General features: G+C 38.5%; 1 protein-coding gene across 1 annotated transcript in view; it reads left to right on the forward strand.

Moving 5' to 3' along the window:
• PKHD1 (PKHD1 ciliary IPT domain containing fibrocystin/polyductin) overlaps window positions 1-22,920 on the forward strand; it is a gene marked incomplete at both ends in the record, with an annotated part of 445,094 nt that extends 422,174 nt beyond the window's left edge. The window contains 3 exons of the mRNA XM_084258872.1: window positions 3,607-3,765; window positions 5,469-5,591; window positions 22,463-22,920. Coding sequence (XP_084114998.1) covers window positions 3,607-3,765; window positions 5,469-5,591; window positions 22,463-22,920 — 740 coding nt within the window. The remainder of the gene's footprint in view (window positions 1-3,606; window positions 3,766-5,468; window positions 5,592-22,462) is intronic.
• Window positions 22,921-23,213: the final 293 nt, after the last annotated feature.

The following is a 23,213-nucleotide window of genomic DNA, read 5'->3' on the forward strand; positions in this document are numbered from 1 at the left end:
GTTTCTGTCTACAACTTATCAAGGAATAATCTCAAAAAGTTTTCTTTTACATTGCCCCTTAAGTTATATTCATAATTTACACAACCAAATCTATGAGGTAAGGCTGCATTAGAATGATATATACAGAAGTTTAAGTTAGAAGAGAACAATGAAGAATAAGAAGAGCATAAAAGGTCCTGTACTTCTTTGGCCCTTTATTGCCATCCTATCACTCCAGAAAGAAACTCCATATTTCCAGGAATATTGATTTCTAGTACCAGGATCACTTGGGAAAGAAGCCCTTATTCACACATTGATAGGCCAACCGATGAAATTTCTTATTTGTAACATGTTTCAAAATAGTAGGTACAGCAAGTGTTGATTCATGTTGTTTTTGTTGCATTCATCTATGAATCAAGCAGAGAACCTGCAATAATTACCATTATTTTCCCTCTTCTCCCTTAGAGAGTGGGACACATACTGTAGCAGGAGGAGGACATCATCCTCCAGTGCCTAGGAAGAGCAGATCCCATTATTCCTTCATTATTCCTTCTAGAAATTGAGGACTTGAGAGCTTAGATTGGCCCAACCAAATATGCATGAATCCTTTTGAGTCTTTCTAATATGTTGATTCATCTACTTCATTTGTCTATTTCTGAACTGCCTAAGACACTGTCAAGGGAAAAGTGTGTCTGCAGTTTGCACTATTGACTTCCTGCCCAGCATTTCCCCTGTTCACTCATCACCATGTCTGAGGCTGTGGTTTCTCTAACCATTCCTTGCAGATATGGAGTTCTTGGAGGTTCAGGGGTGCTTCTGGGTTGAGAAGGGGTTGCAGAAACCAGGGAAGCTTCTGCCTCTAATCCAGTAAATCTCTATTGTATTTGGCATTTCCTTGACTGGAACAGTCTTTCTCCAGAAATTCACATGGCTCATTTACCAGTTCACCCAGGTTTCTTCTCAAATATTACCTCCTCAAAGAGGCCTTTCCTGGGTCACTCACTCTGTTACATTATCCTCTCCAACCCCCTCCCCCATGACCAGTCCTTTCTCTCTTCCATCCTTACTGTGGTCTTCTTCATGCACTTATCGCTGGTGTCAGCCTTTCCTCATATTTGCTTGTTTGTCTGTTGCCTGTGTGTTCTGTCCCCCACTAGAAGCTAAATTCCAAAAGGGACATGAATTCTGCATAGTTCAGCATTATATCCTCAGGGTGAGAAAATTCTGGCACATCATAGGCACACGCAAATATTTATTTATGAATAAATGAGCATATTAGATTATGAGTAAGATTGCATTTAAAATAAATGTTCTGCTGCTAAAAATATTTGAAATCTGGTGGTCTCCACCCTCAGACCCACATTACTGCCCCAGGCTTATAAACTGGTCTCCCTGTAGCCTGTCACTATCTGTGCTGTAAACACATCTGTGGACTGAGCTTCTATATCCCATGTTACTTGTGCCACTTCTCAGCTCAGAATTTCCCCTTCTAAGACATCTCATTGCCTTCAGAATACAGCCAAGGACCTTATGACTCACATTGAAGACCCACCAAAATTTTTAGCTTTAGTCATCAGTATTTTCCAGCATTAATTTTGTGAACAGCAGTTGCTCATTTCTCCTTTCTATCTTTATTTGCTTCAAATGCTCTTTCCTCTGGGATGCTTTCCTGGATCACATCAATGGAAAATAACCTTCCAAAGCAATTGATTTGCATTATTCTGGGAGCATTTACCACATTCTCATTTGTATTACAAATATTTGAATGTATATCTTATTTATTTTTGAAATTGTAAATATCTTAAGCCTGAGAACAGTCACTTATCCAGTTAGCAAAGTAAACAATCTCTGAACAATCATTGGAAAATAGAGAAAAGAAAGAAGGATTTTTGTTTTCACTTTTTGTGAATCACTGGTAAAATCCATTCCCCTGTCTCTGGGCTAGATTTAGCTTATTCATATGCCCATAAAAAGCAACTAATTGATAACGAATAAGCCAAATATGGCTCAAGTGTAAGATGTATGCACAGGAGAACCATTTGTAGCTAATTTTGTTATGGTAGCGTTGGGACCAAGTCATGCAGAAGTCAAAAGACTGATGATCTTACTGTGACTTCCAGTTCAATTGTGAGGTTCAGCTAGCTCAAGGAAAGCACAGTAAAGGGAAATAGAGTATTTCCTTGTGTGGAGAGAACAAAAGGTGCTTTTGCCTGAGTTATCCTGATAAAAGCAGAGACTTGAGGTTGGTTTGTTTTGAAAGCTATTTCAAAAATGCTGACAATAATTAATTTCCATAGGCACATTTTTTGGTAACATTTCATTTTTATATGAGGTGTAATGGACATATGATAAACTACTCATCTTTGATGTGTAGTATACGATGCAACATGTTTTGTTGAATGTATACTCCCGTGAAACCATACTCCCAATGAAGATGAAGAATACATTCAGAGGACTCCCTGGTGGTGCAAGGGGTTAAACACAGCACTGTGAAGCTATCCACAGCCTCTGCAGCATGAGTTCGATCCCCAGCTGGCCAGGGAGCTACCCACATGGTGTGGCAGACCTCTCCTGACTTACCCGTTGCTCCCCTCAGCAGTGTATTTCAGTCAATCTGCCTGTTCTGCTCCCCATTCTGTCTCTGGTGAATCCTTTCACTCCCCACACCTCTGGCCTGTACCCCAGCTCTTGTATGCATAAATAAATAAATCTTTTAAAAATATATATTCAGCATAATGCTGCTGATGTTCAGCCCAGTGTCTCTCTGCCTCCTCACTTCCTCCATTGCTTCTCTAACCACACCCCTCCTTTTCTCTTTTCTGTTTTTTTTTCTTTTTCTTTTTCCTTTTTTCTTTCTGGTTGAGAAGTACTCCATTGTCTGAATAAACCACAGTTGGTTATTCATTCGCCTTTGAAGATCATTTGTTTCTGGTTTTGTGATGATGCATAGAGTTGCTATGAACATTTTTGTGTAGGTATTTGTGTGTATAAGCAAGTTTCGCTTCTAGATTCTTCTATGTCTTGCTTCATAAATAATAATGGAGTGAAAGCCAAATTTTCCAACTTACAAAAAGGATGACATTTGAGATGAATTCTTAGAAGATGTACCCTATAAACAGCAAGCTGCCCATTTTGCCCCATCACCCATAGCCACTGCTCTACTCTTAACTTTCCTAATGGCAAAATTCTCCTAACTCTGAAGTAGGATTTCTTGTGCCCCTGTTACTATGTGTTACATACCATATTTTAGGTAGGATGAAAAGTCACAGCAAGTAGTTTCATGCATTCTGGAGCTCAGAGCATTTCTCATCTAATTAGAAAAATATCAGCATGAAGCTACTGTGTACATCAGTGGAAAAGGTAAATCTGAGGCTAAAATGTGAGACCTGAATGAATAAATAATAATAATAAACAGAATGGGAAAGAACAATCTATTATTGTCCAGACCTTGTCATCCTTCAGAAGTATAAATGTTGTAATTATTATTGATTCATTTATCATGTAAATTCACTAAATGTTTATTGAACCAACTGTATACCAGGTACTGTTGTAGGGATATCTTTTCCACACACATTTTTATTAAAGGAGCATCTTATTAATATGTTATTGTTGGAAATTTTTTTCCAGGGGCCAATTTTACAGCTCGATCCAGATCATTCGCTGTCTCTCCTGTGATGAGGATGGAGCCATCCACCCTCATCCTGGCTGCTTCTTTGAGCTCAGTGGTCTCCTGGTTGGCGCTGTGCTGTCTGGTGTGCTGTTGGTTAAAGAGAAGCAAAAGTGGAAGTATGGAGACTCATTTCTAGAACTGAAAAAATACCATCGTATATAAAATAAAAATGAAAATTTTTCTACCCAACAAAGAACTTTGTATGAACCTCCACAACACATTGAACCACATAGAGCCACATTATTTAGCTCATATAATAGAGACAAAGATTTTGTAACCCAAAATAATAACAGCAATAATAGTGAAAGGTCATATATGTTGAATAATTATTATGGATCAGGTTCTGAGTATTTTAGATGCAAAAATCTCTCATAACAACCCTAAGAAATAGTCACAAATAGTAGGTCTGCTCAGGGATATAGAACATAAGACATAGAAGAGCCAACTAACTTGTCCAAGGTCACAGCCAGCCAGAAGCCAGGCAGTTTGATTCCCTTCAGGTCTTGTTCTCTGAAACACTTTGTGTGTGTGTATGTGTGTGTGTATGTTGTACTTTCTGGTTTGAAAGCAAAGAACTTCCATAGTTTTTACTCTCATGTGATTCTGTGAATTATGTGATTTAATTCTCATTCTGCATTTTATAGCTAAAGTTACAAGCCAGGCAGAGACTGCCCACTCTTACCCCATCTTTTTCCTTGTTTCCCCAGGTCTAGAGCAAGCTACTTTCTGCAGTTACTAATATATCAGTTACCTCAGTGTTCTCATCTTGCTCTTTCAATCTTTAGATTTCTGTGGACATATATTCCTGTATTAAGTCCCCATATAGTCCTGACTGGAAACCAACTCCTAACTGCCTTTAAAAAAAACTGTAAAGAAAAATGTAAATGTAAAAACTTTTTATAAAAGTCACCTTTGCGGTGAGAAATTTGCATTTGCTTATACATCTTTCTGTATTCTTCAAATTTCTGAAATTAACATAACAAAATGAAGTGTTCCCCATCTTACTCATGGAAATGGATCCTCTGAATTCAGTTGTATGGTCAGGACTTAACAAAATTTTGGTCTCCAGGTCTTGTTACACTCCCAATAATTATTAAAAAACTGCAAAGTGCTTTTGTTAATGTGGCAAATCTATCAGTACTTCCAAAGGGCCTCCCTGGTGGCTCATGGTGTTAAGCACAGCATTGTGAAGCAATCCACAGCCTCTGCAGCACAAGTTCTATCCCCAGGGCCAGGGAGCTACCAACATGGCACAGCAGACCTCTCCTGTCTCACCTGCTTCTCCCCTCAGCAGTGTATTTCAGTCTGCCTATTCTGCTCCCCACTCTGCCTCTGGCGAATCCTCTCACCCCCTGCATCTCTGGCCTGTACCCCAGTTCTTGTATGCATAAATAAATAAATCTTTAAGAAAATATGTCTGTGGCACTTTTACAAGTCTTTTTTTATGTGTGCCTTAAGAGAATCCTCCGAGGATCTCTTACCAGCTTCTGCACTCTACCTGTTGCAATGTATTGTTTTGGCTGAAGATAATTAAGAAAACACAGCCTCACACAGATACATAGTAGAAAAGGAATGGGTATTCTAATAGCCATTACAGACAACTGTGGCTGGTCCTCTCTGATATTGCATCCAAACTAGACAAGATATAGTTATTCAAAATAAATGTCAATTGTACTTTCTGCATTTTGTTGCATGAAAATCCACTAGTGTATCTTGCACTGTGGATGGAGTTATTTCCTATGCATGGAATAAAAAGTGACCCTATAATTATTTCAAAATGAAATGTCAAAAACTCTCACCACTTTTTTCATTAACACAGAAATAAAAAATGAAGAGATTTCTGAACCCCAGACTCACGATCAAAAGAATCACATCCACATCTCAGCCAAGCTGCAGGCGTCACGAGTAGAAGCTGAAAAAGAAGACCCCATGATGACAGAAGGTAAACTTGAACAATGGGGACCATACCCAACACAGGAACCCACTGTGGGTGACCTGCAGCCTCCCTAATTGGTTCTTAGTTTCTCAACCAATTTTATTACCCCCTCTTTGGTCTTTGTTTCTTCTCAAGGAAATTATATCCCAGTACAGGAATACAGAAGTTCACCTGATTTCTTCAGTGATTAACCAGTAATTCCAGTTAACATTTATGTGTTTTTTTTCTTAGTAGATTATTTAACATTTGAATTTATTACACAAAGAAAGAAAACACAAGGGGATAAGCATATAATCTTTCCCTTAGTTATTGCAAAGCTGCCAGTTTGGCAGCTTTATTGAATTTGGGATAGATAGTGTCATTGCCAAATACTCACTCTGCAATTAGGTATAATATAGCACCCTCAAGAAATGAATCAGCTTGGTTAAGGCTCTGCTTTGTTGTTTAGCTATACTTTTAGCAAAATGTATTATTTGCACACACTGTCTATTACGCCTGATGATTTTACTTGTTATGTTGTTAAATCACCATTAGAATCACTGCCAAGAAGAGAAAAGACAAGCATTTGCCTCAGACCATTGCTTTGTCTTAGTCTGTCGATGGACACAAAAAATACGAAGCAGTGGGCACAACATAGATTTGCCAAGTGTGGATATGGTGTGGGAAGACTATTCATGTCATTTCCATGGATCTGAAACATTTTGAAATGTGTTTCAAAGAGAAGATTATTCTTGTTTTAAAATAGTAGCCAATTATCATATTTTTCTGCTTGAAAAGGATTACAAATATTATAGTTCCTGAGGACATGTTTAATCAAAAATAGTAGCCTAGGTTTGTTTTTCCTCCAACTAGTTGAATGAACTCTAGTGAATGTGTGTGTGTGTGTGTGTGTGTTTATATAGCTGTTTGTGTTATTTTCCCTTGGAAAAAATGAAATTTTTTTTTAATTACCAACAAATGTTCCAACCATACTCTAGTAGCTGGGCCAGCATGAGACAATGTAAATGGGTGAAGTTGAGAAGAATGTATACCAAGAAAAGAGGACAGAAACGCCTCGATTCCACCTGAAACCATTTTCATTTTGGTTTCAAGAAGCTTCTTGTCCAGCTTTTTGTGTGTTGAAAATGGTCAACTGAACCCAGCTCTGTGAAGAGCAGCCTATTGACTGCATTCTTCAGCAAACAGCAGGAGTGATGCTAATCTTCCCCTAATCTAATATGGCCATCTACATGAATCTCAGTTGCCCTGCTTAAATTAACTATATTAAGCAGTCCACAATGCCTGAGTGTTTTATTAAGGAACATTTTTTATGTGGTAGCTTATTAATAAATTATCAGGAATGAGACAAGGGATAGGGCTCCTGAGGAAGCGTTCAGATGGAAGAGATGAGAGTATCAAAGAGGCCATTTTATTAGGCCATTCAAGTTAAAAATAGAAAGAGATGTGTTATCTGAAACCTCCCCTGGGGTTGGTAGTGGATTTGTTTCTTTATTTCTAAGCTTTGTCCAAATCTTAAGAGCATCATTTCCAAGACAAGTAATGAGGCATCTCCTGCTTTTCTTTGGAAATTATGACCAGCTTCTAAATGCCTAATCATTACTACTTTAAATAAATTTGGTTTGATTTCATGATTTCCATGGTATTTTAGTTTTCCTCTGGGTTTTTAAACTTTCAGGATTTTCTGATAAAGTGATTTGCTTTCTCTCTTATAAGCCCTTTGTATTTACTAAGCACTAAATTTATTTAGCTGATAGAACTGAGAATTTCCACTTTCCGGTAGATTCAGACTATAAGCCCACTATATTATGGCCCTTACCAAAAATTATATAGATGCAGGAGAGGTTTTAGAGAGATATGATGGGGGAAGAAGGGAGTGAAACATATATCCAGCATATTTTACTGTTACCAGAGTTTTTGATGTATAGAGCCCCCTGAACCAGTTTTTAAAACTCATACCTGCTCATGTCATTCTACTGCTCAGAAAATTTAATGAATCCCCTTTGTCAGTTGGAGAGACAGGAGAATGCCACAGTTAGGAGCATAGAACCCAGGATTTCAACAGCTGTGCTTAATCTTGTCTCCCTCGTTAACTTACTTTGTGGCTTCAAAAAAGTCTACTGTGCTCTCTTCAGGAAAACTGCCATAATTATGCCACTGTACATTGGGTTTGTTGTTTTGATTGAGTAAGTATCACTGAAGGGTCCAGAAGAACTGGCATATTGTATGTGCGGCATTGGTGTTATGTATTATTGGCTCTTCTTCTTGTTATTTAAGACTCAAAATTCTCCAAGACCTGAAGAATTCTCCATCCTGTCTTTGTAGTCTTATTTTGGACTTCTCTTTCTCACCCCCTGATGACACCACACTATCTCACCCATCTAGGACTTATCTGCTACCTTCACCCACTTGTTTGCAGTGTTCACAATTGAATTATTTTATTCATCTGTGAAAACCTCCTCTCTTTTAAATACCAGGTGAAATGATGTTTTGTTTCTTCATAGTCTTCTCCAATGCCTCCCACATCACTGAAGAGGAGTGTTTTTCTCTTTGGTCCCCAGAGTACTGAATATATTCATTGTGCATAGATGTTCATAGATGTCATTGTATGTGGATAGCCAGGACAATGCTTCTCTCACCCAGGGGCAATTTTGCCCCCACCCCCCGCCCCCAAGTAGCGTAGTAAACTAATCCTGCCTTATCTAGAGATTTCCTAGTCTTAAAAATGAAAGTCTTGTGTCCTGGGAGCTTCAGCCTCAAATAGGTTGTGATAGTTGGTCCAAAGGCTGTTTGCAAAGTTTGGGGACATTTTTGCTGCCCAGCTTGGGGGAGAGGATACTGCTGGCATCTTGTGAGAAAATATCAGGGATTCTGTAAACATTTTACAATGACAGGACCACCTTCACAGCAATGCTTATCTGGCTTCACAATGCAAAGGTTGAGGAACACAGGCAGAAGCTATGTTGGGCTTCCTACTCATTTGTGCACCAGCCTTACCTCCTTCCCAAGTATGGGGTCTCAGCTGCAAGCTTGCCCAGTTCTTGATGGTGGAAGATGAGAAAACAGGTCATGGAGCCCATGTGTGAGGAGCAGGAACAAGTCTTTGTTATGACCCAGCAGGAGATACACAGGTAGTGGCAGCATCCACCAGTGGCAGACCCCTGGGCTCTGGCCACAGCAGTGGCCCTGTGGCTGGTAAGAGACCTGTGAGATGCTGTGAGAGACCCACCAGAAAAGCCATATTAACTTTTATATGATTTATAGACAAAGCTGGCTGAGTGGAAAGTTTAGGCCCAATTTACACAAGTATGTTTTTCCCACTGTGAAATACACATCAAGGTTACATATTATTTACTTGACCACATCTCAAGGCTGCAAATTATCTACTAGGCCATCTGTGCTGGAAGGTCATGGTAAAAAACAGTTTGAGAAACTCAGAAAACCCTATGCTTTCCCATAAGCCTACAAACTGTTACTCATCTTTGTAACACTTAGGTGAGAGGTAGCTGGAATGACTTAATGAATAGAATTAGTAGAACAATCCTAGATCATCATCAATTAAGTATAAGTATAAAGCAATCATAACAAATGATATGTACTTGAAGGTTTTAAAGATGGGAGAGAATGCTAGGGGAAAGAAAGAATATCATTATCCGAAATTATAGTTTAGTTCCTCTAGCTCTACAGCATGTCACACTGTTTCAAATCCCATTTGCCAAGGGCGTGGATGTCCAGTTAAATTTCAATTTTGTATCATACCTTCTCAACTGTCCTTGTTCCCCTAATTTGATTCTTTGCCTCCGGATCTTCCAAGATAGACATCTCAGAATTATCTTTAACTCCTGTTACCACCCAGACCCCTTTGCTTGGTATGTTTTATCAGTTCTGTCTCAGCAATATCTTTGATTTTCATTTTCCCTGACTTCAATTTCCAGATGTCTTCAGTTCAGTATCAGTAAGTACACTTCTTACAAATGTTTATCTCTCTACTCGATGTTGCGGTTCAGGTGATGGGGTTCCATCTGTGGGGACCTTGGGTCCATCTGAGAAAGAATTCAGCAGACGTTCCCATTTGTCAGCAAAAGGCAAGTTTATTCAGGAAATGAGACTCCTGCATAGACACAGACTAAAAGATGAGAACTGCCATTTTCCAGAACAAGGGGTATTCTTTTATAGTGTTCTTTGATGGAGTTATTATGGAAATTATTGCTCTGGGGTCAGATTGGGTTGATAATCCTCTCTGTCCCCCACCTCTGGCTGATAATCTTTTCTGACCTCACTTTAGATTCCTGGAAACTTCCATTGCCAGGTTGAAGCTAAGATTCATTTATCATCCCTACCCCCAAAAACTTCTGGTTTTGTCCTTGTGAGCCCTAAATTTTTCCATTCTAAGTTTCCATCATCCCTATGTCTTTTCCCTCAAGATAGTAATATATACATGTATCTAAATTCTGCCATTCCTTAGATCAAATACTTTTTCTCTTTTTCAAATTCTCTCATCTGAAAAGAATAGTCTCCTGTCAACTCTGAAAAGACTTCTACCTCATTTCATGTGTCATTTAATAGTTTCTGTGTGGAAGGTCAGTCCCCACATAGGGGTTAGATAGACTTTTCTCAAATAAACCCAGGAATGCCTCTAGTCACCTGGCTTGACAACTAGAAGCCAGTCAAGACTCTGAGAGCCTCAGGAGGCCTATTACCATTACTTAAAGAATGCAGATGGTTTTATGTGAGAGCAGTAAGGGCCCTGTAGGCTAGGAGGAGCTTCTATTCTTACTCAAATCATTTACTCTACCCTAAGTAAGGAAGAGATCAATATCTTCTAAGTTTCTGTGTTCCTTTTTGAATGAAACAGTCACTGTTCTCTCTATGACCTAAAAGAATGAATATTTGGGGGCTCTCACCCAGTTCTAGGTTTATTAGTAAACATGTTCTCTTATTTCAGAAACTTGTCTTTACTAAGGATGAAGTAACCCCCTTCTCATTGGTCATGTGAAGTCTCCCCCTCTCTGTCCTTGATCATCCCAGGTCCCAAAACACAGGATATTTATTCCTCATCTGACCCATTACTCTTTAGAATTTACAACCATGTGAATTTCCCATACATATCTTATTAAATTATTTTTCCTTAATTAACTCATGTGATGCTATTTTCATTACTCATCTAACTTGGGAAGAATAGAGATGAATGGGATGATTTCTTCTGCATTCCAATGTATACATCCTGTCCAGATCCTATTGTGTCAATTCCTTTTCTATTCTAATCCCACGTTGGGCGCCAAATGATGTCGTTTTTGTGGAGTTGCAGGTCCTTGGGTTTACTCTGGGAAAGGTTTCGCCAGAGCTCCCGTTTTGGCAGCACACAGTGAGTTTCTTCGTGAGGTAGAGAAGGTGGTGATTTTAAAGGACAAGTTTATTAGATAAGGGATAGGATAGTAAAAGGCACTTGCATAGACACAAGCGGGCAGGAAAAGCTGCCTCTTAGTGGGGGCAGCATGAGGTTTTATCCTCTTCTTTTGGTGGGGAGGGGCTCATCTTTGCAAGTGGTCAGATTGTTAGATTTTTGCCAATTTTGGACAACAATTCAAAATCAGAAAGGGACCAGAGATTCCAGGGTGAGGAGTAGAGAGATTCCAGGGTAAACCCAATCTCTCTATCTTTACCCTCACGTTTGTGCTCCACTCCCTATAGCAGTCTGATCTTGCTTGGGCCTTATGACTTGTGATAAGTCACTGGTGCCTAAGGGTCATGACCTCTAAGTTAGGTTAATGGTCCTGTTATTTTCTTCTACCCCCAACTCCTTGTGAGTCAGGTTCTGGTCTTGGGGCGCCTCTTTTCCAGTCTTTCTATTCTTGTCCTCCATCATTATGATATTAGACCATTGATCTCTGTTATTAAGTGAATGAGGAAGGTAGAAATGAAATGAGTCATAGACCCCCTTCTTGTTTTCTCCTTTCTAGAGACTCCTGGATTCTAACATTCTCCTTTCTAGAGACCCCTGGATTCCTTTCTACTACTGGGGAAAAAAAAAAAAAAAGACTTCTCTCTTCTAAAGGAGATATAGAAACCTTACTCAGGTCCACAAAATTAAGAGCAGGATAATGATTGCTTATCTTTTGTGGCCTAATAATAAGCAGACTGAATTCCTGGTCCAGGCAATGCCTCCCGCTGACCACCTCAGTTTCCTGTCCCAGTTCCTTGTCACCAGGTTTGTCTTTGCAGGAGGGACTCTGCTGCTTACCTCAGTGCTGCTTCCACAAATCATAGTGCAGTCTTCATCACTTTTTTTTGGGGGGGGGTAAAATCCATGTACTCAATGTTGGTAATGGAAAACTGACATTTAAAAAGACAAGGTATTGGGCCTCCCTGGTGGTGCAAGGGGTTAAGATGCAACCTATGAAGCAATCTGCAGCCACTGCAGCACGAGTTCCATCCCCGGTCGGCCAGGGAGCTACCCACATGGCTCAACAGACCTCTCCTGCCTCGCCCAATGCTCCCCTCAACAGTGTATTTCAGTCAATCCACCTGTTCTGTTGCGTCAAGCAACACCACACCGATAAAGACACAGGAGTCATGGAGCAGGATGCACAAGGCAGGATGCTGCTGAGAGCAAGATCCTGGCCGTTTTTATTGGTAGAATAATCATAGAGCACCAGCTATGTGCGTTAGGAGGACAAGGAGAAAAGGATGAGTGAAACTTAGGAATATCATCCAGGGCTTGGGGGGACATGAGTCTGCTGACCATATTATCAGCTTGACGACCAAGTGTTGTAATTGAAACTAGACTCTAGACCCCAAGCCACAGTCCTAATCTTATCAACAAGGCATTCCACTGATCAACTTCTGGGGTCCCTTGTCATACATCGATCCTTGGCCCCCCGGACATTCCCAGTCATACCTCATGATGTATGAGTCGGGAGTAAGTTTATGCATCCATTCTCAGCCCCCTGGGTGTTCCTGGTCATACTTCTTGATGCATACCCTTCCCAGAGTGATCAAGCTTTCTGCTCTTGATTGATATGAAAGGCACCTTGCAAGGTTTGGCTCATATGACTGTGACTGGACAGTTCTGACATTTGTAGCAATGCAGAACTGCAGGTAACCAAAATGGTGGCTGAACAGGCTGCTTAAGTCCAGCAGCCACTTAAGTCTAACAGACCCACACTGTTCTGTTCCCAACTCTGTCTCTGGTGAATCCTCTTACCCCCCACACCTCTGACCTGTACCCCAGTTCTTATGCATAACTAAAATAAATCTTTAAAAAAGAGTGAAAAATAAAATAAAAGGCAAGGTGTTATGCACACTTGACTGTGACCACCAACTTCAGGGATTTATCTCAACCACCTTAGTGTCCACTGATTGTATGTGGTATGTGCTGTGAAAGTAAAATAAGTCAATTTATCTTTTGTAAGTACAAATCTTTGAGAATGATGAAGCAGTGAGTAAAAAGAAGATGTCCAGAGACAGAGTGAAATAATTCAGGTCTAGAGATTGTCCCAAGTTCCCAGGAAAGTAAAACTATATCTGAAACTTATTGATATTTAAATAGCATCCCTATGTCCTATAATTTAAAAAGTTATGAACATCTCCCCCCCTTATAAACATGAATAAAACCTAGTACTTATTCCTTCAGAAAACTTCTTTTTTTTTTTTTAAAACATTTATTTATTCATCCTGGCTGGCCAGGATTGAACCTGCACTGCAGAGGCTGCAGACAGCTTCGCAGCGCTGCGCTCAACTGCCTGTGCCACCGGGGAGGCCCACCTTCAGAAAACTTTTTAAAAATTAACCAGAATGGGCCTCCCCAGTGGCGCAGTGGTAGAGCGCAGAGTTGTGAAGCTGCCCGCGGCCTCTGCGGTGCTGGTTCGATCCCCGGCTGCTCCCCGGCCACCAGAGGAGGGTCCCACAGGGCGCGCAGACCTCTCCTGCCTCCTGCTGCTCCCCTCAGCAGTGTACTTTGGTCCTTCTGCCTGCTCTGCTCTCTGCTCTGGCTCTGGTGAATTCTCTCACCCTCCAGTGCTTTTGACTGTACCCAGTGCATGTATAAACAAAACAAACAAACAAACAAACAAACAAATAAATAAAACATGCCTCAAAAAAATTAAATTAAAAAAATAAAAATAAAAATTAACCAGAAATAAGAACATGCCCACAAAATAAGATGAAGATTTCATTCCAATGCTATTTGCAACCAAGATCCAATATCACATTTAACAATGGAACAGTAAAAGGATTCTTACTCAAATGAAGACAAAATATGGAACTTGTTCTTACCATAATTTTATTACATAAATTTGGGGATGTAAACAAATGTAAAACAGTACAAACAGTATTGGAGAAAATACATGATGGTTTGCAGATGATATAGTTGTTTAATGATAAAAGAGTCAACCATTAACTGCTGTAATTTATAAATAATTTAAGTAACTACTTAAATAAGATTTCAATCCATACAAAATAATATTGTATAAACCAATTATATACAATTAAGAAACAAGAAAATATGCAGCAGTGCAAATAATATGCTGTCTTGGAATAAAATCTTATAAGATGTATTAGACTTTTACAAAAAATACACTGTATTTTATTGAATAATTAAAGAGAAAATTTGAACACATAGGGAATTATTGTATGCATTTAAGTAGATTGACTAATAATGTGAGTTATTCCTAAATTAGCTTGTTTTAATGTAATTCCAATCATTTTATAGATGAAAAGTGATTGTAAAGTTTTTCAAAAATATAGATCAATGATAAAAAGCTACTTTTTTCCTACAAGAAATTGATGATATATTAGTGGGAATGTGTAGCCAAAGAGATAGCATTTTTGTTACTATTTTTAAAACAAGCTGATACTAACACAAGAATATATTGGCATATCAGCATATATCAATGAGATATAGATAGAGATAGTAGGTACTGAAATATAATATGTTGTAAAGAAGAGAATAAATAAAGTAGAAATATTAGCCGATAAGTGGATGAGTAAACCTGACTATTTAGAACATTTATCAACCTAAATTCATACTTCAAAAATGCACCAAGGTTAAATTCTACATGAGTTAATGATTTAATTAGGTTTACTAAAACCTACATATTTTTAGAGTATTGTACAATCAAATGTTGATCACTTATAATATGACATGGGATTAATTGTATTTTTTCCTTCTTTATATTTTAAAATTGTCCTTACCTTTCAACTTGGCATGTATTATTTGTTAAAAATAAATAGCAAATGAACAAATAATTATGCAAATGAACAAATAATTTAGAAAGGACATAGGTAATAGAATTTATTAATATTACATATAGCTTCCTCAATGTGTGGGCAGGGCTGTTGCCCTAATTGACAAATGAGAAATGAAGGCAGAGTGTGTTTTTCCTGCTGGTTGATCAACTATCCATCTCTCTATTTTAGGTATGTCTTAGACTCAAAAGTGCAGGTAATTATATTGGGCCCTTGGGATTGAATCCACATCATCCCACACTGAGTGTGATATAATGTGCCAGGGAAATGTGAGTAGTGCAGGTGGGATCATTCATTGTTACTGTTCCCAGTGCAAAAGAAGCTAGTGACCAATACCCATGAACATTTAAACTCCCATGCACAGTATGTATTTGTTGTCCAAGAAGGTTTTAGAAAGAGAAAGAACTTAAGAATAAAGTTATAATCAACTGTGGGTGAAACTGGGCCCCAAATTGGAGCCCCACTTTTCTTAGAGAAGGGATATGTGTTCCTGTATTTCATCGTGTTCTCGTGAAAACTTAATCAGAACTACCAATGGGACTGTAAGAGGAGTAGAGGGACAGTTTGAAATCTCATGTTTTCATTTGAGTGGGAACTCACCAACAATGTAGAGGTGGAAATAGGCATGCCGACTCATATGTTTTGATACTGTTCTTCCTTCCCTAAAACCCAAACATTCTACTGACTGCCTTAGGACACATATCTGCTATAAATTCATTTTTTATCTAATTTGTCTGAGATCTAAGCTTCCTGTGGAGGTCCAAGATCAAAGGATCTGATTCTTTCTGATGTTGGCGCTGACACATAATGTGTGCTGACTTAGTTCTGTCTATAACCTCGCAGTGGGAGGTGGCCAGTCTCCCTGGGCACCTTTACACAGCGTACTTTCATTTTGGCTGGGGAATCTGTCAGGTATGTTGCTGATTGGAGCTGCCATGTAAATAATTCATAGGAGATTTTAAAAGCTACATTTGTGTTAGTCTTTTATGAATAGATGCAGACTTGGAGAACAAGTGGAAAAAGACTTACAGGTTTGGTCTTAAAAAAAAAAAGGATAGCAATATCTTCAATGGATTGGAAATAGGTGACTTGGAGTGTTGGATTCTTCTTTTGTGAAGTGGTATTGGTTTTACGAAGGGATAAAGATTCAAAGCCTCGTTTCCTTTTTAAAATTGGCTTCTACTTAGCGAATTATGATTTTTGTTCTTTGGTTATTTCATGATCTTGATAAACTATGTCTTTTCCTCCAGGGGGGAGCAGTAATTAAAGACATGACAGTAAGCTCAGCGCTTGGTGTAGGACTGGGCATGACAGGGGGATTAGGATAATGGCACAGAAAGTCCCTCCCTGAGGGAACTCAAAAGTCCTAAGAGGAAGATGAGATTTTCATACAAGGAAAGGTGACCAAAAATAGAAGCAGTTGACAAGGCAAATGTGAAACACCAGTTGGCAAGTATTAAGGCATAAATCAAAGTAGTTTGTGTTGTGCAGAAAGAGTTCTCGAAGGAGTTGAAGATCCCATAGGGAATTAGGATAACATGAAGGTTCACATAGCTGTAAACAATAGAATAATCACATAGTTAGGTGGCCTTGGGGATACATGCTAGGCACAAAGACTGGAAATGGAGAGAAAAGACATACTTAACATTCTGTTCAAGAATATTTGATGTATAATGGAAACAATTTACTCTTCAAATCAAAAGTTCATTACATGTATTTATATTATGTCATTACCTTCTCTCTTCTTCACTGCAGATCCCATTTGTTGTTAGATTAGGAGGTAGGGAATTGATTCCCTTTGTCCTGATGCTGTATCAAATAGTATGCTATAGACATGAATTCTGTCTCCTAACAGAAACCACAAAAACTGTTAGTAAAACGAGAGAGGAGTATTATACATAGGCTAATAAATGAAGATGTGCATTATCTAAAATAGTAGTTAATGAATTTGGTGATGATGTGAGAAAAGCAAGGATGGGAAATGTCAATGATAGTGTTTCTACTTCCTTACTGGTGGTTTAAGATGGTTTTCAACCTTTTATTTTTCAATGTAAGACACAAAAAGATGGCATTCACATGGAAGCCACACTCCTATTTTATATCCAAACAAACATTCTTCTTAATCCCTCATTATTGTTTTTAACTTGAAATGGTTTTATGTGATGATTGGAATACAGATTCTGGAACCAAAAATCTTGAATTCTATTAAATAAGAGCCACCACTACTTTGTGTGTGATCTCGGAAAGTTACTTGATCTCTCTGTATTTCAATGAGCTCCCTTTAAAAGGGAGATAATAGTACTTAATTTGGAAAATTGTTTTAGGGGTTAAATTATATATACACACACATAGATTATTAATATACAATATATAGTATATTTTATATAAATTATGTGTGTGTGTATATATATATATATATATCTCATAGGGCCCAACATGTAGTAATTGGTATAACTGATGTAGAAGTATTACTTTAAATCAGGTGATTATAATTTAGTATATATGTCAAATTATAAAACTCTAAACTTAAAATTTATGTAATGTTATGAACCAATGTTATAAACTTCAATAAAATAACATATATGCTTATACATGCTATTGTAAATTTCACAGATAAAAGGTAGTGGAACACATAATATACAAATAATAAAATATATAGTATTCTTTATTCTAAAAACATTAACCTTTCTCTCTTCAAAGAACATTGAAATACATATAAGTAGGGTATCATTACTATAGAAGGACCTTGAATTTCCTTTAATTTGCTAAAACTATGCTTTAATAACTTCATTTTGAAATTTGAACTATAGTACCTATTGCTTATAAAAAAAAGTTGCGGACTTTACTTTCCTAGTGGCGCAGGGGCTAAAGTCTCAGTGCTATCGAGCTATCACCAGCCACTGTGGCATGAGTTCAAACTTCAGCCAGAGAGTTAACCCACATGGTGAAGCAGACCTCTCCTGTCTGGCCCACTGCTCCCCTTAGCAGTATATTTCAATGGATCCACCTGTTCTGCTCCCCACACATCTTTGGTGAATCCTCCTACCCTCCTCCACCTCTGCTCTACACCCCAGTTCTTGTGCCCATAAAGAAAGAAAAACAAATGCTTAAAAAAAATAAGTTGATATACCCCTCAATATGAAATGTATTATGAGAATGAGGAACTGTGTTAGAGAATAACTTTCTGAGAGAAGACAGGTGTTTTGGGAGGTAAACTGAAGAAAAGAAAGAGGTCTTAAAAGATTGGGTCCAAAAAATCAGTGTTAGGGTGTGTTTTAAGGTAATTTTTCAGATTGTAAATGAGGAAATTGAGTAAAGAATTAAACCATTTGGGCGCAGAGTAGGGTGCAGCCAGCGTCTAAGCCCTATGCATGTACATAAGTGATAGACTTCAAAGGAGTTGGATGTGGGCACTCTGCTGAAAGGATTTGGAAATATTGAAGTTAAAAAGTATGGTTTTAAAAATAATGTTGATATTTAGACCAACATTTATCTTAAATTTCAAAAAAAAATCCTCCTGTGAATGGTCCTTTTGTTTCTTCCTCCAGTTTTCTTCATTTTTACAGTCATCATTATCATCCTCCACCCCACCATCATCAGCAGCACATCACTAGAACACAACAGCTGAGCTTGATAGGGTCCTTCTATAGTTTACAAGGTACTATAATGTAGCTCATCTACTTTCATGACAACCTTATGAAACAGCAAAAAAATCACCATTCTAAAGTTAAATTACTTTTTCTAACAAATCCAGATATAGGTTTGAAATAATTTGTCATATTCCAAAACCTTTATTCTTACTACTCTAGGCACATGTGCCAAAGTGCTTTCTCTCTTTCACACACACACAGTACTAACCAGAATGTGAAATTAGATTCTTTGTTGCTATGAAATGCTTCTTGAGATACTTGTCTCAAAGAGCTTTCTACTTTCTCGAACTTACAGTTCTTTTTTTTTAATTTATTTCTTTATGTATACAAGAACTGGGGTACAGGCCAGAGGTGCAGGGGGTGAGAGGATGCACCAGAGACAGACACTTGCTAAAATTCTTTATGAACAAGGAAGTCAGCAATTTCTGATGGATTGCAGTTCTTAATGGAAAAGGAAAGTAATATCCATAGTTAACAGTGAGATCGTTTTTCTGGAAGACAAAAGCAGAGTAAGATCAAGTCCATGCTTTCAAAAAGTCAAAAAGATAAAATATATTTCATTTCTTATGTTAATTTATATATTCATTCAACAAAAATTCATTACCAACTCTAACCATGAGGAAGCTGTGCAGTAAACAGGCTAAGAGGGACTTTTTTTATTCAATTAGTTTCTCTTATTTTTACCAAGGCATTTTTTTTCTAATGCAGTAGAAATATACTGTTTTTCATTCCTGGAGTTACAAAAATACTTCTAGCTTCTGTTTTCTCATTTTTCAATGGGCATAGTACTAAAGTCCATGACCCATATCTAAATTTTCTATATTTATTATCCTGTTTCTCTTCTGCACCATTGTTATAACTCATCTTTGAATGTGTCTATTCAACTCTTAAAAATATTTGACTCTGGTTTACTGTTCTGTTTTTCTCAGACTAGTGCAGTAGCCTAACTCCCTCCTAGTTCATTTTCTTTAGTTTAGAAAGGATGTTCTTCCTGAGATGGAGGTGATATATCATCGCACTATTTCAAAACTTACCATGACTCCCCATCTTCTATGAAATAAATTCCAGTCTCCTAAGTAGGGTTTTCATGTTTTTTGATTCATTTTTGAGCTGTCTAGTTTTATCACATAATTTTTATACCAACCCTTACCCTGTGTACACACCCACATCTGCTTACATAACCTAGGTTCTCAGTCTGCAGCTGTTTTCAGAGTCCCCTAACATGCCTTATTCTTTTTTTTTTCTTTAAAGATTTATTTATTTATGCATCCAAGAGCTGGGGTACAGGCCAGAGGTGTGGGGGGTGAGAGGATTCATCCAGAGACAGAGCAGGGAACAGAACAGGCAGACTGACTGAAATATACTGCTGAGAGGAGCAGCAGGAGAGACAGGAGAGGTCTGCTGAGCCATGTGGGTTGCTCCTTGGCCAGGGATCGAACTTGCTGCAGAGGCTGTGGACAGCTTAACCCCTTGCACCACCAGGGAGGCCCCCTTACTCTTTCTTGCTGCCCCACTTCCCCCTATGCTGGCCCCACAGTGGAATGCCTCCTGAGCATACTGTCCTTTAAAATTCAAAAGTCATCTGTTTTGTGAAATCTCAGGCAGGGTTGAGCACATCTTCTTCTCTCTTCCCCAGTATCTGGCTATTAAATTTACATTATTGCTTGTATTAACCAGCTCCGAGGTCTGTTTCCTACAGCCCCTGGTCAAGAGACATGTTCCTAGGTGCTGTATTATCTCATGGTCTGGTACAGGCTTCATGAATGTTCTTGTTTAATGTTTGTTTCTACTATCAGAACATAAACTCCAAGATTTTAGGAGCAGTTATTAACTACTGCTGTAGCCCTGGTAGCAGGTGCTCAGTAAATGGTGAATGAATGAACAAGATAACAAATTGAGTAAATAGATGAAGAATGTCTGGAGGATGAGAATGACTTCTACAGTTTGAGCTCCTGAAAAGGGATTTCATGAATGATAAAGGGTAATTAAAGAAAATAATGGGATTTGGGGAAAATAGGACAAGTTCATTCTTTTGAGATATTGATATTGAAACTTCTGAATGGAAATGTTAAAAACCTCAGGAACCAAGGTATTTAGCAAATAAATACAAGTCAAGCTAAGGGCTGACATTTAAGAAAATTGGTGAGAATGGGCTGTGCATGTAAAATATGGGCAGTTGGTGGGGACTGGGGAGACTTTGCTAATTTACACACCTAGCATCTTTCTTCTTGATCTTTTTTGGTGGCTTGTTTTAATGTGAATTTATGTAGCATTTCTGTGTTTATTTTAATGTGAAATTAAATAGTGTTTCTATGTGAGCTAAAGATAGCTACAGATTACTAATAAAATAGCTGTAGATTACAAATTTAGGGTTACATTTTAAGGTAAGCTGTAGGCAGATAAAAAAAATACTTGTGAAATCAGATTCAATAATTATGTGAGGTGGTAAATTGCACGGTGTTTAAGTCAAGCAGCTAAGTTTGAGTCTTGTAAAAACCCTTAAAATTTTCTGATCTAGGGCAAGTATCCCTACCCTCTGTGCCTTTGTTTCTCCTTCTATAAAATGAAGATAATTATAGGACTAGGTCTATCAGGTAGCTAGAAGGAGTAAATGAGGAAGTAGGTGTAAAATATTAAGAGTGCCTGGTTGGGCTGAGAGCACAAGTGATTTTATTTATGATGGTTATTATCTATTAAATCCTATCTTATCACAATCTCTGGGAAATACTTCATGGATTCACTTTATTCAAACTTCAAATAATCTTATGAGGTATACACTGTCATTATCACTGGTTTATGGATGAGGAAACTGAGGCATGCAAAGGGTACGTACAATTTACACATTTATTCAGTGTAAAAAGAACCTAGCTAGAGAACTAATTGTATTTGTTTGATTCCAGGTCTATATCCTTAGTTTCTCGGCAATGTAGCTTCTAATGGCCAACTTTTATGTATTAACTAACTAATAAAATAACGGTTTTGGTCATTTTGACTGAATTGTATCAGTAAAACTCTCTAGGGTCCTTGTTCATCATTTTTTATTGTTCAACTACTATGATAGGTCATTTATATATAACATGATCACTTTTTAAACCATAGAGTTATCATTATTTATATAATAAGTACATCCTTCAAAGAATAAGGGCATATTAGGACAAAAGTACCCAGACTATCCATTTAAGTGGTCAATGCCAAAGATGTACTCTTCTGAGTTGAATATTAATTTGATCAATAGGGGGAAAAAACAAATGGAATGTCACCTCTAAAATAAAATTCATTTCAGTAATTGTTAAGGAGCACCTAGAGTAATGTGACATCATATAAGTGATACTATTGGATGAGATTGGCTTTAGAACTCATATTTTTAAATACAAGTGTGAGGTAACCCACTCTCACCTGACTGTTGTCTACTTTTCTCCCATATAGTCCCTCATGCTGACAATGAAAATTCCTGTGATGAAAGTGTTTTTCTAGGAAGCCACATTATTCAGAATTTATTGGATAATTAGTATTAATAAAGTGAGGGGCCTCTCTGGTGCACAGGGGGTTAAGCACAGCACTGTGAAACTATCCACAGCCTCTGCACTATGAGTTCTATCCCCAGCCAGCCAGGAAGCTAAACCACATGGCACAGCAGACCTCTCCTGCCTCGCCCGCTGCTCCCCTCAACAGTGTATTTCAGTCAGTCTGCCTGTTCTGTTCCCCACTCTGTCTCTGGTGAATCCTCTCACCCCCCGTATCTCTGGCTGTACCCCAGTTCTTGTATGCGTAAATAAATCTTTAAAAAAAATACAGTGGGAATGGGATACAGTGGGTTTTATTTAAATAATAAAATATTTCCCCTGATATTTGGAAAGCAATGCATCAATGTAATTCACTCATTGATTATTTATATGATCTTTTCTGGAATGCTAACTATGCAAAATGTGTAATCAACTGATTGAGATCTTACTCCATTTCTTCCCCTACTTCTTTTCTCCGCAGATATGAGGATGAAGGTCTTGCTGGGCAGGCTGAACCACCTCCCACACCAGTCCCTGAATGGGGTGTCCAGGAGGAAGGTTAGCCGCCTTGCAGCCCGAGAGGAGGAGGGCAGCAGCCGGGCAGATGCTGCTGGGCCTTCTCCCAATCTGACCGGTGGCACATCCCACAGGCACACCTGTCTTCCAGGCTCTCCTGCTCAGCAGATGTACCTGCAGGAGTCTGGAACCTGGAAGGAGACCCAAGAGCAGTTGCTCAGATACCAGCTGGCAGGCCGGGATCAGCTGCTGCTTCTCTGCCCAGATCTCAGACAAGAGAGACAACAATTCCAGGGGCAGAGTCAGCTCGCCAAGGCAAGTGACAGCTTGGGGCTTTCCCAAGAGAAGCAAGCCTCCTGTGGTGCTGCTGAGGCATTGTGCCTTCATTCACTACGTCCGGAAACTACTCAGGAACAGCTGTGATCAGGCGTTGGTGTGGGCATTTGGACTGGAAGTCTGAATGTTCAAGTGAGCAGGGTTGACGGGGACTGATAAGTGGGGACATTAGAAGAGAGAGCACCTTGACTTTGCATTCTTTGTTGAACCCTAAAGCAGAAGGCGGTCATATATGTGCTTGTAGCTATGAAAGTGTATTTACCATGGGTCTTGGTCCAAGGATGGTCAGATCACAGGCTCCCATATATTTGTTAATTTTTTACTCATTTTTAATTTAACCTTCTGATTTTTACCATGTTATAATGTATAATATTGATTCA

Source organism: Talpa europaea (genome assembly GCF_964194135.1).
Source record: "Talpa europaea genome assembly, chromosome: 2".
NCBI lineage: Eukaryota > Metazoa > Chordata > Mammalia > Eulipotyphla > Talpidae > Talpa > Talpa europaea.